The sequence below is a fragment of the Myotis brandtii genome, unplaced genomic scaffold (assembly GCF_000412655.1).
Source record: "Myotis brandtii unplaced genomic scaffold, ASM41265v1 scaffold304, whole genome shotgun sequence".
Classification (NCBI taxonomy): domain Eukaryota; kingdom Metazoa; phylum Chordata; class Mammalia; order Chiroptera; family Vespertilionidae; genus Myotis; species Myotis brandtii.
The window spans coordinates 303640-319877 of NW_005361607.1; the positions used below are offsets into that span (position 1 = coordinate 303640).

Genomic DNA, 16238 nt, shown 5'->3' on the forward strand with positions numbered 1-16238 from the left:
CTGTACCTGTGCTAAATGCTTTATGTATGTTTTATCACTTTCTCTTCCCAAGAGCAGCAGGGAGATTGTATATAGCCTAATGGGTAGTGCTTAAGTTCTATAACCACATTGCATGTGTTCAAATCACTGCTCTGTCCTCTAGAGTATAATATCAGAAGTCTGGAAAATGTGGTTAATTAATTGTGTGATTTAGGACAAGGTACTTTTCTCTGCCTCAGTTTCCTTAATTAAGAATAATGCTTCCTACCTCATAGAATTAGGATGATGGTAAATGTGTTGGTAAGTATAAGACATTTAAAAGAGGGCCCTCACATGATAAGTGTATGATGGATATTGCTCTGAAAAAAAATGAGTGATATAATTATTGCAATTATTTCCTTTCCAGATTAGGATACTAAGGCCCAAGGACATGTAAGTAGTAAGCGGTACAGTTGAGATTTGAACCCAAGCCTTCTGGCCTCAGAGTCAATGTTCTTAATTCTTCTATCATGCAGTCTCTTTGAGACCCTCAGAATCACTGATCAAAAATGTGACAAAGAAAATCAATTTTCCACCTGGCTGGATGGAGGAATGGTCAGACAAGATCACTTGTAAGGTCCCTTTCAACCTTGAGATTCTGTGATTTATAGATGTCAACACCTAAGAGCACGGAAGGTTCCTAACAACCCGGGAATCCAGAGCAGAGGTGACCAGAATGTTCTCTCTTTGCTTTAGAACTTCTATTCTGAAGTGGCTCTCTAGAATTTTTTATTATAACCACATTTTTCCAGGCCTCTTTTATTATACTCTAGAGGTTAAAATCATATGCTCCAAGGAGGAAATGCAATGCTTTAGAGTCAGACAGATGTGAATATGAATCATTGCTCTACCATTTATTTGCTTTAAGACCTTAGGCAAATTACTCAACCTCCTATCAAATTAACCTCTACCAGGTTTCTGTACCTTATAACTTTCTGGGTTCTGTCCTTCCCTGTAGCTAAGAAGGTTTGTAAAAATCAAGTGTGTACATGAGTCTGCAATTATCTTCCTTTCCCCAGTGCAACAATTCATCGGTTCAGATTTTTCCTAACCCAAAAGTGTCTCATTTTTATAGTTCTATGATGCCAATCATAATTTTTCCTTAGTAAATGAGACTAACAAAGTCTGAGTTTACTATGAAATGATATAAACTCACAAATTGGGACGGGTGACTTTCTTTCTCATGGTCTGGAGCAGGGGTCCTCAAACTATGGCCCGTGGGCCACATGCGGCCCGCCGAAAACATTTATCCGACCCGCCGGGTGTTTTTGCCACCACTGCCTGTTGCTTAGCAGCCGACTAGTTTTTTTTTAAATTATAGTCCGGCCCTCCAACGGTCTGAGGGACAGTGAACTGGCCCCCTGTTTAAAAAGTTTGAGGACCCCTGGTCTGGAGAATCAGAAAACACCAATGTGTATCAGAGAAAAGAAAAAAGGAGACTGATTCACAAAGAGCATCAGAGACAAGGGTTAGTAAAAGAAAATTCTCTACATCCCTGCCTGTCCCAGAGGCCTGGGTTCATTTCTCCACTTTGGTTCCATGAGAAATGCCTTTTTTGTTAGAGTTGGCGTTAGTGGAGTTTATGCTATTTATCACCAAGAGTCCAACACTCTGAGGCCAGATTTCTCATTCGTAGAACAAAGAAAATGATATATCTCTTATAGGATCATTATTGAAATTAAATAAGATACTAAACCCAAGAATGTAAACCTTAAATAAATAGTAGATACTATCCTTTGTTACTATTATACTCTTATAAGTTATCCAACATATGTTTGTTTTCTTTCATGTAGTTAACATATATTGATGATGTCATTCTATGTGCCAGAACTATGCTTAGAATTGACTATATGGTAAATAAGACATAGTATTTACTGTCAATGGGAGCAACTGAACAGGGAAGAAAGTTATTAAACCAGTAATTGCCATTGAGAGTGGTAGGTGTCAATGAAGAGAGAAGACCATCCGCCTAGGCACACTGAGAACAGATAGCTTCATGGAGTTGGTCACATTTGACCTTGAAAGTTAGAAACAGGGCTATGGGGAAGACATTTCAAGCGAAAACAGCAACCTTTTCAAAGACATGATGGATAAAACTCCGTAGAAAGTTTAAGGAACTGCAGGTAACTTGGTGCAGGGTCAGTTAATAAGGAGGGAGAGAAAGAGGTGGGAGATGAGGTTGTAGAAGTGAGCAAGAGTCAAACCAAGGAGGCAGACTAAAGAACGTGTGTGTTCTCCTAAGGAGGTAAGGCTGATGGCAACACACCCTTAACATATTCCAAATACTAGTCTAAACATTTATGAACTCATTTTATCCTTACTTGATAGTTGGTATTAGTATTATCCTAAAGAAAATACAATTCCAGAAAGGCAAAGGAGCTTGCTTGAATAATGCCACCACACTAAGTGCAGAGCCAGGTTTTAGAGCAGGACCTGTTATAAGTTGAAATGTGTCTTAGGTTGGCTGCTATAAAATAAATTTAAAAATTTAAAAAAACACAACACATTAAACAACAAACATTTTTTTCTTACAGTTTTGAAGTCTGGGAAGTCCAAGATCAAGGTACCAGCCAAATTGATTCTTGGAGAGAGCCCTCTTCCTAGTTTTCAGAGGTATACCTTCTTGTACCTGTACAGGGTGGAGAGAGGAAGCTCTGGTCCCTTTATTTCCTTATAAGGGCACTAATCCAATCATGAGGCTCCACCCTCATGACCTCTTGGAAACATTATCCAATTACCTCCAAAAAAAGGATTCACAATGGGAGTAGAGCAGCTCCTTAACATATGAATGACGGGTGGCTAGGGAGAGCACAAGCATTCAATGGATAGCAAGCTGTGCTCCAAAAATATCTATATATATAAAAAGCCAGCGAGCTTAACGGCCATAACGACCATAACAACTGGTCGCTATGATGCCCACTGTGGCCAGCAAACCGGCTGGATCAGGGGGTAGGGCCGGTCGGCCAACCTCACGGCCCCTCCCCTCTGCCAGCCTGCCCCTTATCGCACCCCCCACCCCAATAGGGGGCGGGGCTGGACAGCCAACCTCCTGCAGCCCCTCCCCCTGGCCAGCCCTGCCCCTGATCACTCCCCCACCTCAATTGGGGGCTGGGCCGTCTGGCCAACCTCCTGAAGCCCCTCCCTCCAGCTGGCCCCACCCCCGATGGGCTCCAACCAGCCTGATCGCCTGCGGCCCCTCCCCCCAGTCAGCTCCGCCCCCGATCGCCCCCCCACTCCGATTAGGGGAAAGGATGGCCAGCCAACCACCCATGGCCCTTCCCCCAGGCTGCTGGCATCCAATTGGCCACCCCACCCCATTCAGGGGTGGGGCCAGCCGGCCAATTTCCTCGATCTGCACCCCCCACCCTATTTGGCCCCCGAACCCCAATCGGGGGCGGGGCCCACAGGCCAATCGCCTGTGGCCCCTTCCCCCAGTTGGTCCGGCCCTGATCAGGCTCGATCAGGGCTGGCCTGCCGGCCAACCTCCCACCATCTTCTCCTCCTGACAGGCACAGCCCCAATCTGCCCCAATTGGGGTCCAGCTGGCCTGAATTCATGTACTGGGCCTCTAACTTTTTTTGAAGTCCTAACCCTCAGTATCTGAGAGCATGACCTTTTATGGAAGTAAGGTGATTGCAGATGTGTCTGGTTAAGATGAGGTCATATGGAGTAGAGTGTATCCCTAATACAATATGACTTGTGTCCTTATAAAAAGGGGAAATTTGGACACAGACCCCCACACAGGGAGAAAGCTATATGAACATGAAGACAGAGATTTATAAGCCAAGGAATGCCAAAAATGGTCAGTGAGTGACCAGAAGCAAGGACACAGGCATGGAACAGATTCTCCCTTACAATTTCCAGATTCACCAACCCTAGTGACACCTTCTCAAACCTCTGGCCTCCAAACTGTGAACCAATAAATGTTTATTGTTGTTTAATCCACCCCCTTGGCAGTACTTTGTTACGGCAACCCTAGTAAAGTAAATATAGGACCCCAAATCAGCCTACCTAATCAGTATGCTACACAGTCCTGTTTTTCCAGAGCCATGATAGTATTTTAAAGAGGAAAGAAACCTGGCCATATTTACATTCTGTTCTAAAATCAGCCTGCCCTTTCTCATCTTTTTATCATCCTATATAATAAAAGGCAAATATGCAAATTGACCAAAAGGCAAAATGATCAGTCGCTATGATGTGCACTGACCACCAGGGAGCAGATGCTCAATGCAGGAGCTGTCCCCTGATGGTCAGTGCAGCCCCACAGGGGGAGTGCCGCTCAGCCAGAAGCCCTGAGCAGGGCTCACGGCTGGTGATCTCAGTGGTGGTGGCAGGAGCCTCCCCCACCTCCACAGCAGCGCTAAGGATGTCCAACTGATGGCTCCCGGACTGTGAGAGGGCACAGGCCGGGCTGAGGGACCCTCCTGAGTGCACGAATTCCATGCACTGGGCCTCTGGTTAGTCATAAAGATCATTGGCCTGGGTCCTGTATGTTTCATGGGGAATGGAATGCCCCACATTCTTTTCAGTACAGCTCAGTGTTATGCATTTGTCCCTTCTCTTTTCGGACAGGGACTTCACTGCAAAGTGTCTCATTTTTATAGTTCTATGATTAAACTGTTCAAAAGAACAGTACTTTATTGCTTCCTGTTTATAAACTCATTCTACTTTGACTTATATGGGAAAAACAAAACAAAACATTGGAGTCCTTTTTTCTCTTCCTTACTCTGTTCCATGGTAAATGTAAAATCAGGAAGTTTTAGGAGAGGGCATTCTTTGGTTCCATTATTACAGCTATTCATCTTTCTTTGGGGGAAAGAAAGAGAGAGCTTACTCTATTGGATAAAGATGTTTCTCTGGAATCTTTCTCTGGTGACTCATAATCTAAAGCTGTTGAATTCAAGGAAAGCAGTTTTAAGCACAGTATTTAATCTTATGGAGACATTTATTGCACAGCTTTTTGTTTTGCCTTGTTTAATATAAACCACTGGAGAGATGTTTCCTGGTTATATCATTTCATAAAGCAAAGTGTGAAGAAGAAAATCCTAGATAAAAAAAAGCCACTCCAACCCTAACCAGTTTTGCTCAGTGGTTAGAGTGTCAGCCCATAGACTGAAGGGTCATGGGTTCAATTCCAATCAAGGGCAGATACCTCGGTCACAGGCTTGATCCTGGCCTTGGTCGGGGCATATGTGGGAGGCAACCAGTGAACACATTGATGTTTCTCTCTCTCTCTCTCCCCCTCCTGTCCACTCTCTAAAAATCAATAGGAAATATCCTTGGGTGAGGATTAAAAAAAAAAAAGCCACTCTTCCTTAAGATTCCTGTCTTAGACTTTGCCTTCTCTAAGGAACCTAGAGCCTTAAAACAATGCCACTGATGACATCAATCTATCAAATAATAGGATAATATGCAAATTAGTCAGGATGCAGTTACGTAATGACTGAACAGCAGGGACCTGAGGCTGCATGGCACCTGGCCTGGGTGGGAGACCTCAGGCCATGCCCCCCACCCAGTGGGGCTTGATGGGGACCTCAGGCCATGCTCCTCACCCAGCAGGGTTTGATGGGGTACCTCAGGCCATGCCCCCTGCCCCAGCGCCAGGCCAGGTGACCTGAGGCTGCAACTCCTGCCTGGAGGAGCTTGACGGAGGTGAAGCCAGCCAGGTCTGGGTCTCCTGCGATTTCAAAGTGTGTGGGGGTGGGCAGGGACTTGACTCTGGGTCCCGCAGCATGCGCCAGACTCTGACAGGAGGGAGATTTTAATATACATTTTACTAATTTTCTTTCATCTCTGACACTTCTATTATAGAGAAAGGGCAAATAGCAATATTAATTTCCTCTAATTAATTAATTTCCTCTAATTAATTCCCTTTTAATGTGCATGAATTTCATGCACCGGGCCACTAGTAGTAATAATAATGATGAGAATGGTTAACTAAATCTACAGGAGGAGGTGTAGAGTAGTGACTATAAGGGCTACTTCTAGAGTCAGTCACACCTGAATTTTTAATGCAACTTTGACTCTTCTAACTATGCTCCTTTTTTTATGTTCTCTCAGCATCAGGTTCCTCATCTCTAAAATGGGGATATTAATTTCCTTATTTCATAAAATACTTGGGAAGATTAAATGAGATTTTGAATGAAAAGCTCTTACACAAAATATTCACTAAAAGTTAGTTGCTATTATTTAGAAACAATAACAATTTATTGGAAGCCTATTGGGTGTCAGGGGCTCTAAGAATGTTATCTCTAATCCTGACAGCAATCTTCAAGGTAATTATTGTTTGTTTCCACGTTAAAGATAAAACAGTTAAATTGTTTTTTAAAAGTCACTTGGCTAGGAAATGGTGATTCAGAGTCCCTTGGGTCTGAAAAAAATATATCAAATTTTATCTGAATACCTCCAAACTGATGAAAGTGCTGAGCAATGAAAAGCTCCCTCCAATGCCAGGTTTCCAGTTGGCATTTATAAAACTTCAAGATAAAATCAAAAGATAGTCTTTAGTAGTAGAATATCTGATTTTGAAAGCGGGGAAGGACATGTAATGAGAATAGAGCCACAGTTGTCTAATAATTATTCACCTCACTAACTACAGATAAGAAGTTTTCTTACAGATCCTGGAAAACTGGAGAATGAAACAAGGCTGTAAAAAGATAAGATGCCTCGATGGGTCCATTACTCAGAAAATAAATACATTTTTGAGAACAGACCAAGGACAGGACACGCTTTGATTTGGTTGCTGCACCTGGACCCTGACCCCCTCTGGGAGTTTTTCTCAGGAACAATGACCATTCTCTGGTCCCAGGAATGGGCTGAGCTGTTTGTAACATCATAGAATATTAGCCACCTTAAAATCAGACTTTGAGCTCCTGAAGGCCGCACTGCAGACTCCACCCTCCCCTTTCCATGTTATACTTGTAGCTCACAGCTGCACGTAGCTATCTTCTCCCTCCTGTGTATATAACCAGCCAACTGGCAAGGGGGTCAGAGCAGATTTTTGTGGGTGACCGACTGCTCTCCCATACTGCCAGCATTGTTGGAATAAACACTCATATATGATTCAACCCTGTCTCTACTTAACTAGTTCAAGTGGCGACAGGCAGCCCAGACCCCTTGGTTGTCCGGCTATAATTTGATCAAAATCAATTTACTCCTTCAAGCTTTATCACAGAATCTACTGTGAAACTTGAAATGGCATTTAATTAACTGCACTCCATATGTAAATCTTAGCAGCATGAAATGTAAGAATCTCTGTATTAGCCAGGACTCTTGGGTATAGATTAATGAAGCCCATCTCAAAGCAACTTAAGTGAAAATTTATTACTTTGCTGTTTGAGAATTCTAGAATCTAGCTTAAAGCACAGCTGGATCCAGGCTCTTTGCTCTCCTCCCCTGTGCCACACAGGCTCCATTTTCAACTCTGATGTGGCTTTCTCTTCTACTGAAAACAAAAGGCAATATGTGTTGGTTCAGACATCTACCATAGCCTCAATACTCACAGTTCTGAAACTCAAATAGATAGAAGACTTCTTTTTTCCTTCAATATCTGTATACCAGTCATTGATAAGAACTTTGGCCTACTTGAGGCATAAGTGTGATCAATTCAATGAAGAAGTGGATCCTTCAACAGCACTGCATTAATTTCCTGTGGCCGCCATGATAAATTCTCACAAAGTTGGTGGTTTATAACAACACAAATGTATTCTCAATCAGCCTCAATGGGCCAAAGTCAAGGAGTGAGCAGGGTCTGGTTCCTTCTGGAGGCTCTGAAGTGGTTCTCAACCTTCTGGCCCTTTAAATACAGTACCTCATGTTGTGACCCAAAGATAAAAATTATTTTCGTTGCTACTTCATAACTGTAATGTTGCTACTGTTATGAATAGTAATGTAAATATCTGATATGCAGGATGGTCTTAGGCGTCCCCTTAGGCCAAAGGGGTCACGACCCACATGTTGAGAACCGCTGCTCTAGAGGAAGATCCTCGTCCTTGCTTTTTCTAGCTTCTGGAGGCCACCTGCATTCCTTGGCTCAGGACCCCGTCTTTAAATCACTCTAACCTCTTGCTTCCATGGTCATATCTCCTACTTCCTCCTCTGTGGTCAAATATCCCTCTGCCTCCCTCTTTTCTAAGAATATCTGTGATTAACTTTAGGGCCCACTTGAATACTCTCTCCTTCTCAAGATGGTTAACTTAATCACATCTACAAAATCCCTTTTGCTACAGAAGGTAATATTAATAGGTTCCAGGGATTAAGAAGTGGGCATCTGAGGGGAGGGGCATTATTCAACCTACCACATGCCTAGTCCAAGAAGATATGAAAACCAATGCAAACAAATAGTAATACTTTCAGGTAAAGAAAGACATATTTTATAAGAGAAAAAACACAAATTATACAAAGAACGGAGAAAACATTTTTGGCTCCTGAGATCTGGTTTGGCTTCTTCTTTTTTTTCTTTAAAATCCTTACCCATTGATTTTAGAGAGAGTGGAAGGGAGGGGGGAAATGGGAGAGAGAGAGAGAAAGAGAGAGATAGAGAGAGAAACATCAATGTGAGAGAGATACATTGATTGGTTGCCTCCCAGTTGGGACCAAACCAGGGACAGGGATGGGACCCACAACCCAGGTATATGCCCTTGACCAAGAATTGAACCCACAACCCACCTCTCACCACCCTGCCCCGGTGGGCAGGCCGATGCTCTAACCACTGACACAGGGCTGGCTCAGCTTCTTGATAGATAATTATAATGATAGCAAACGCTGGCATTGCTCATTATGTGTCAGACATTGTTTACTTATATAAATCAACTAATCTCCACACCAAAAAAAGGTATCTACATTTTATAGAAGAGGAAATTAAGCTACAAAGATGATAACTGATTTGCCCAAGATCACATTGAAGTAGCAGAGCTAGAATTTGAGCCCATATACTTGACCATTTGAGATGAAATTTAAAGGATGGATAGCAGTGAGGGGGGGTGAGTAAAAAGGTGAAGGGGACTAAGAAATACAAATTTCCAGTTATAAAAGAAATAAGTAACAGGGATGTGTAGCAAGCTTGGGAGAAGCAGTGGGAGATCAAGGTTGAGGGCAGGACATAAAAGACTTTGAAACCATGGGCAACCTCCAAGGCTGATGGGAGCTCTTTGAGACACTGAACTAGAGGAAGGGGCTATCAGAGTTGAGCCTTGTGAGGTCTGAGTGGTGACGGTGACCAAGTGAAGGCTGGGCTGGAGGAGTGAGAAGGGGGCTGGCCCCTCTCCTCTATGCCATGGCATTTTGTATATCATAGAATGTGCATGTGTGTCTTGCCCACCAGAGAGTGAGCCCTGGAGGGGAGCTGGTTGTATCCGGCATTTCTGGCTGCATGTACCAGTAGATAAAACAGTAAACCACAAAACACAGTACAGCTAGAGGGCAGGAGGCAGCTGGAATGGATGCTGGGAAGCTGCTGCTGCTGATGGAAAAAATAACATAATTTTGGAGTCCATTTAAAGTGCCCTTACCCACATGTGCTGAAGTCTTTAGCATAGTAAAATGTGCCTGGATATTTGTAACGTAGGTCTATATTAAATCTTGGCTCTGTCAATTGCCTCTGTGGGATCTCAGGAAATTTCTCAAAACCCTAAGACCTGTTTTCTTAATCTTTAAAATAGAAGTAAAATTATTTTATTGGAAAAATGTAACTTATAAGGTAATAGCTATCTGGTTCAAATGAAGGGTCTGGCATATCCATACAACTCAAAACTTTTTTATTTTTTGCAATCTTATTTAATTTCATCACCAACTTAACTTTAGGTCCATGTTATTGCTTTTCTTCATTTTAGAAATGAAGAAACGGAATCTCAGGGTAGCGTGGACTAATTCAAAGCCATACAGTGGAGTAGCTTGGATTTGAACCGACAAGTGTAAGATTTCCAACTACGTGCAAATATCATAAAAGGGGGGAAAAGGAGACATATGTACTACTATTTGTAATACTTTAAACAATAAAATAAAAGAATTTTTAAAAAGGAAATGAAGCTTAAGGGAAAGAGAGGGATAAATGTGACCACAACAGGTGACGTAGGTGGATTTCAAGGAAGGTGCTCACAGGTCCTTGAAGAAGCACCAAACCACGGGTTTGAAAACACCTAAGCCTGTCAGCAGCCACACAACCCGGCACCTGTGGAGGAGCACTCCTGCCTCCCCAGGTGGATGGAAACCTGTCCCCGCCCAGCAACAGCCTTCAGAGTCCTTAGTGATCTGGGCAGGAGCAGCCTCAGACCGTGAGCCAGGCCCTGTGATTGGCCAGACGCCTGGGCTCCAATCCCCAGGCCCCCTGCCCTGCTTCCCCACCTCCTCAGGGTTACAGGGAGAGTGCCTGCCGCACCCTGAACTGCCTGGGTGGGGAAACGCAGCCTAAACGGTAAGAATGTCCCCTCTGTTCTCTCCTGAGAAAGGGCTCAGGACTGACTCGCAGATGCTGGGAAGAGAGGAGACCCCACAATCATAAATATTGGCCCTTCAAAGGTTGCAGTTCCCGCTGGATGGGGCTACCCATATAGAGCGAGCGGTCCTAGTGCTGACCGCACACCAAGGGAAGCTGGGGCCTTGGGAAGAACGCTGGAAACAGATATGTTCTCACTGTCTGTGAAACCTTGGTCAATAACACAGCCTCTCTGGGCCTCGTGTCTTCTAGTCTGGCTCGTAGGCATTTGGATTAGAATAATTTCTAAAGGCTTTTCAGGCTCTGAGAGGTTCTAAAAGGGAGTCGTCAGCCTCGGGCCAGATTTACAGAACTAAGTTCCCCTTGGCATCAGACCTGTTGAAACTCCCAGTGCTTACCTAGTGCAGGATCTCAATTTCAGACTCATTAGCTTACTGTAAAGGCAGGTCAGCCATAGGAAAAAAAAACACAAAAAACACCCTCTTTCCTATGGTTGGTGCTACTTCAGATATATTATCTCACTGGATTTACCCCGAGTCCCTAGAATATAACTGGAATTACGGTATCCAAGTTTTATAAAAGGGGAAACATCATCAGAGCTGGTGATAAGATCTTCATATGTCCCACTGAAGTCCTGGCTACCACTCTAACCTCACCAGAATGCCATCCTGTGGTGTCAGGAAGGAAGGTAGTCACCAAATGGCTCAGTAGATCAATTGTGGAGACCTTTTAGGTGGGAGTCCCAACTCTGTTAATTGCTGGTTGTGTGATATTGAATGAGTTACAATAACTATATTATGCCTGTTCCCTTAACTGCAAAGCAACAATGATAATAGTAATTAAGAGTATTTTACTCATGTCTTCCTTGGGAGTGTTAAGTGAGATAATATAGTTAAAGCACTTAATCCACCATTTTAATTATTGTTATTATTGGCAAGGATGTTACAGTTGCCAACTGGAAAGTCATGAGGAGAGATTTACTTATTTTCCACCCCCAGGGGCTTGAGGGGTTTTGAGAAGAATCATGCCTTCAGTGCGGAAGACTCCCGGGGCATCAGATGCAATGCCTGAGACTGTGGTGAAAATCATCGGAAGTAAACACTTTCGGTACCTTGTGGAGAAGCCCAAGATGTAAGTTTACTGTTTGAAAAATATCTGTTTTGCCTAGACCATAATGAAATTTGGATGCGTTTTTCATCTAGAAATTTACATTTTAACAATACCATTCATGGAAAATGAAGTCATTAAGCAGTAACAGTAGACGTAAAAAAGCGTTGAGAACTTCTATGAGCACTGTTTTCCTGATATTTTTCATTTTTATAATTCCCCATATTCCTTAATTACTTGGGCTGATTTTCCAAATAGATGGGAAATAGAAGCAGTGAGACATTTATAAATATTAATGGAGTATTGCTGCTTCTCTTCATCAGGTTTGTAATCTACCACATGTAGTAATTGTGGGGGGGCGGTAAGGGAGAAAGTCATTAGTCAATTTGCCCTGAATTAAAGGAGTGGAATTAAAAATAAATTATAAAGTGTAAGATTTTCACTTCTTCTTCTTACCCGATACTCCTGCAAGCATGGGCTTCTCAGAGCATAACTAAGAGGTCTTTCTTCCCTTCCAAGCTCACCACAGCCACGTTTAAGGGAGCACACTCCTATAGCTCTAAAATTAACTAAACGTGTGGCACAGAACAGTCTGACCGGCTCTTCCTTCCAGAGTTGTGGTGGTTCACAAGAGAGAAAGAAGGTACTAGACCTGCCTTTCATCTTATAGTCATTCCATAAACAGTATCTAGTCAATCATTGCTTTTCCCTCCTAAGATGATTTCCACAGTCCTTTTCTCTACATCAGAACCCAACAGACCAAACAACCAGACAAACAGAAAAAAAAATATCTGGCCTCACAAAACATAGATGCAGAAAGCAATGGCTACAAAATCTGGCTATCATCAGAATCATCGGGAGTGTCCTTTAAAATAAAGATTTGAGGTCCAATTCAAGACCTAAAGAATCAGAATCTCTGAAGATGGACCCCTGTTATGGAGTAGAGGCTTTAGGAGCAACTCTCAGGACCTCTGCAATGGAGTATAGGCTTCAGAAGTGACCAGCAGGTCCACTGTTATGCAATATAAGCGTTAGGAGCAACTCTCAGGACCTCTGCAATGGAGTATAGGCTTCAGAAGCGACCATCAGGACCACTGTTATGGAGTATAGGCTTTAGAAGGGCAAACTGGTTTTACCTCCCCACCATCAGTATTGTCAGCCCCAAGAGGTTCCAAAGCAAGTGCTATGATCAGTAATGCTTGCCATAGCACCAGAAGTGGGCTTTGCAGCACATCAGTTGGGATCCCTATGGAGCTGAGAGATGAGAGTGAATCTTGGCTCTGTGCCTTCCTGACCTTTTGACATTGAAAAAGTTAATTAATATCTCTGGCCTCAGATTGTACATCTATCAAGTGGGGGAAAAACACATCTATCTAGTAGGGTTGTTGTGAGGAGCCAATGAGAAAAATATGCAAAACACCTTTCTGGCGCCTAACAGTATATTCAATATGCTTATAAATTGTTCTGCTATTATTCTTGAAGCAAATTTTTCCCTGGATACAAGACAGTTAATGAAAACATCAAATCTCTTTCTATGAAATGTTTCCATCTATTTTGTACTCTATGCCTAGGAGGCGCACTACCTTTGTCTTGTAGGTGAGGAAACCTGAGACACTGTGATTATTGTAAGATCGCCTGTCAAATGCCAGTTATTGTCAAGAAAAGTAAATACGATTAGTTTGCACTCTCTGCTGAGTTCTCCTACCCAGAAAGCAACATTACTGCTCTACTAATTCCCTTCCTCTCTAAGTTGTTTGTTTAGCTTCTTTTATTCCAACCCCCTTCCTTTTTCCAGGAGTCTAATATGTTCCTAAATGGGTGATTAGGGGAAGGATATTTGTCTTTTTAAATAAGGAAAAATTCCCTTTGTCTTATAAGAAGGTGCCTTTTATTTTTCCCGTTTGTTCTTTTATTTTTATTAATCCTCACCTGAGGATATTTTTTCCATTGCTTTTCGGAGAGAGTGAAAGGGAGGGAGGGAGAGGAGGGGGAGAGAAAGAGAGAGCAAAAGCAAGAACAATCGAGTGAGAGAGAGAGAGAGAAATGCCAATGTGAGACAGACACATGGACTGGTTGTCTCCCACACTCACCTGACCTCAAGTGCAGAGTGAACTTGCAACCCAGGCACATGCCCCTGACCAGGAATCAAACTCATGACCCTGGGCCAATGCTCTAACCATTAAGCTACTGTCCAGAGCTTTCCTGTTTATTCTTTAAACTCAGAATCCAGGAAATAAAGTACATTAAATCAGCTATATTAATTGTGAAATAAAAGACATAGTTCTTTTTTTCTATAACTGTTTTTTATATTAAGGCAGTTATTTTTGTTTTCTATGGGCTTGATGTTACTGTGGCTGGAATGACTTAGGACAGTGATGGCGAACCTCTGACACCTCTGACACGCGAACTCATCGTTTTGGTTGATTTTTCTTTGTTAAATGGCATTTAAATATATAAAATAAATATCAAAAATATAAATCTTTGTTTTACTATGGTTGCAAATATCAAAAAATTTCTATATGTGACACGGCACCAGAGTTAAGTTAGGGTTTTTCAAAATGCTGACACGCCGAGCTCAAAAGGTTCGCCATCACTGACTTAGGACAATGCTTTGCTAAGGTATTCCAGTGTGGTTCAAAAATAAATAATTCTCAAAAGCCTTCTTATTGTTGATGTAAGGACAGACACACTGCTGTTATTTCATGCATGTCCCACAATCTGTCCTCAAAGCATTTAGTCATTCTACTACATCTACACCTTTTAGCAGGGGGCCCAAGAAGGTGTTTTCTTTGGATTGAATCAGTTGAGCCTACTAGTATTAGTAAAAAAAAATATCTACATAAGAAACATAAGTAAAAACCAAAAAAAGAAAGAAGACTCTAAAAGGAGAATCTGAATTTAAAAGAAAAATCATAAATGAATAATGGATGGAAAAACAGAAGTCTTTCTGTTTAACCACATTTAGTTCAGATTTCCTATAGGATATGTGAAGATTGAATAGTATGTTACATCTAAAAGTTATCTTAAATATATACTAGTAAATCTGTTACATAAAACCAGAATAAATCAAGCAATGCTTGGAGAGTTTGGAGTCACACTTTATTCACCGATAGGCTCAGAGAAAAAATGAATTCAAAGGCTAAGCAGAGCTACAAGCAGAACTTCCCTTTTTATTAAAGAGCCAGCCCTATGTGTGCTTAGTGGTTATCTCGCTGGTGGCCTTGAAAACAACACAGTTCTATCCAATTAAAAAATACACCTGGCATGGCATTGAGAATATGGGCGTATCTAGTCTCTGGCCTACAAGGTCAGACAGCTAAGTTTCTTTTCCTTATTATTCAAGTAGGCTAAAGCAGGCTAGAAAGCAAAGTTGTTGTTATTATTATTATTATTATTATTATTATTATTATTATTATTTAGAATAAGAGGCCATCTAAAAAATAGCAGAGAATTCCAAACAGTAGTTTTACAAAATAGGGGTTAGCCTTCTCAAGTCAGTGTAATTTGGTAGGGCTGCTATATCACAGTACCACAAACTGAGTGGCTTAGACAAACAGAAATTTATTGTCTCACAGTTCTGGAGACTAAAAAGTCTGAAATCAAGGCATTGGTAGAGCCATGCTCCCTCTCCCTCTGAAGGTGCCCAGTAAGGATCTTTCTTTTCTAGGTCTCTCTCCATGCTTCTGGTATTTCCTTGGTTTGTAGCAGCATAACTCTAAGCTTCACAAGGAATATGTGTCTGTGTACAAATTTCATCTTTTTATAAGGACACCACTCAATTGGATTAGGGGCCCATTCTACTCTAGCATGACATCACCTTAACTAATTACATCTGCAGTCACCCTATGAAGGTCCTGGGAGTTAGGACTTCAACATATAAATGTTGAGGGAGACACAACTCAACCCATAACAACCCAATCTTTAATTTTACAGAAGAGATGAGACAATTGAGGCCTTGATGAGCTTACAGTGAGGCCAGTTATTAAGAACTAAGAGTGGAATTGAGCTCCCTCCCTCTTTCTGTAACTTAGCACAATTATTGACAGATGAAAGGAAAATACTGCATACCTACTTACCTATTTTTTACAAGGGAGACCCATCTATAGGCTTAAAAGAGTGGAACAAGTGTACCCTAGTTGGTCCCATCATCACTTTCCTCCTGGATCACTACACCAACATTCCAATGCAACTCCTTGCCTCTACTCTTCTCATTCTCTACTCCACTCGCTAAAAACTTTCTCCTCAAAGTGTGGTCCATGGACAATCTCCACCAACCTCACCTGGGACCTTGTGAGAAATGCAGAATTGCAGGCCCCTCTCCAGACATATTGAGTCAGAATCTGCATTTTAGTCAATTCCCAGGTGACTCCTACATAACATTATAGTGAAGCCCAATTCTCAAGTACTGCCAGTATCATCTTTCTAAAATGCAAGTCTAATCAGATGTCACCACCATCAGCCCCAAATCACCTGCCCCCACCTTCTATAGACTACCATAACCCTCTTCAGGATTATGACACTTTATGACAATTTCCTAAGCATTTCTGTCTCCCCCATTTAACTATAAACTCTGCGTACAAAAAGTCTTATACATATTGAAAAGCCTGATAAATTAGAGCACAGTGAACACCAAGAAAAATAAATATCTAAAAAGACAATACTTAGTTGCTTTAAATTCAAG

The 16238-nt window shown here is 42.0% G+C and overlaps 1 protein-coding gene across 1 annotated transcript in view; it reads left to right on the forward strand.

Moving 5' to 3' along the window:
- Positions 1-11474: 11474 nt before the first annotated feature.
- Positions 11475-16238, forward strand: part of LOC102259511 (chromosome unknown open reading frame, human C1orf87) — a 76672-nt gene continuing 71908 nt past the window's right edge. Inside the window, exon 1 of the mRNA XM_005869838.2 lies at positions 11475-11581. Coding sequence (XP_005869900.1) covers positions 11475-11581 — 107 coding nt within the window. The remainder of the gene's footprint in view (positions 11582-16238) is intronic.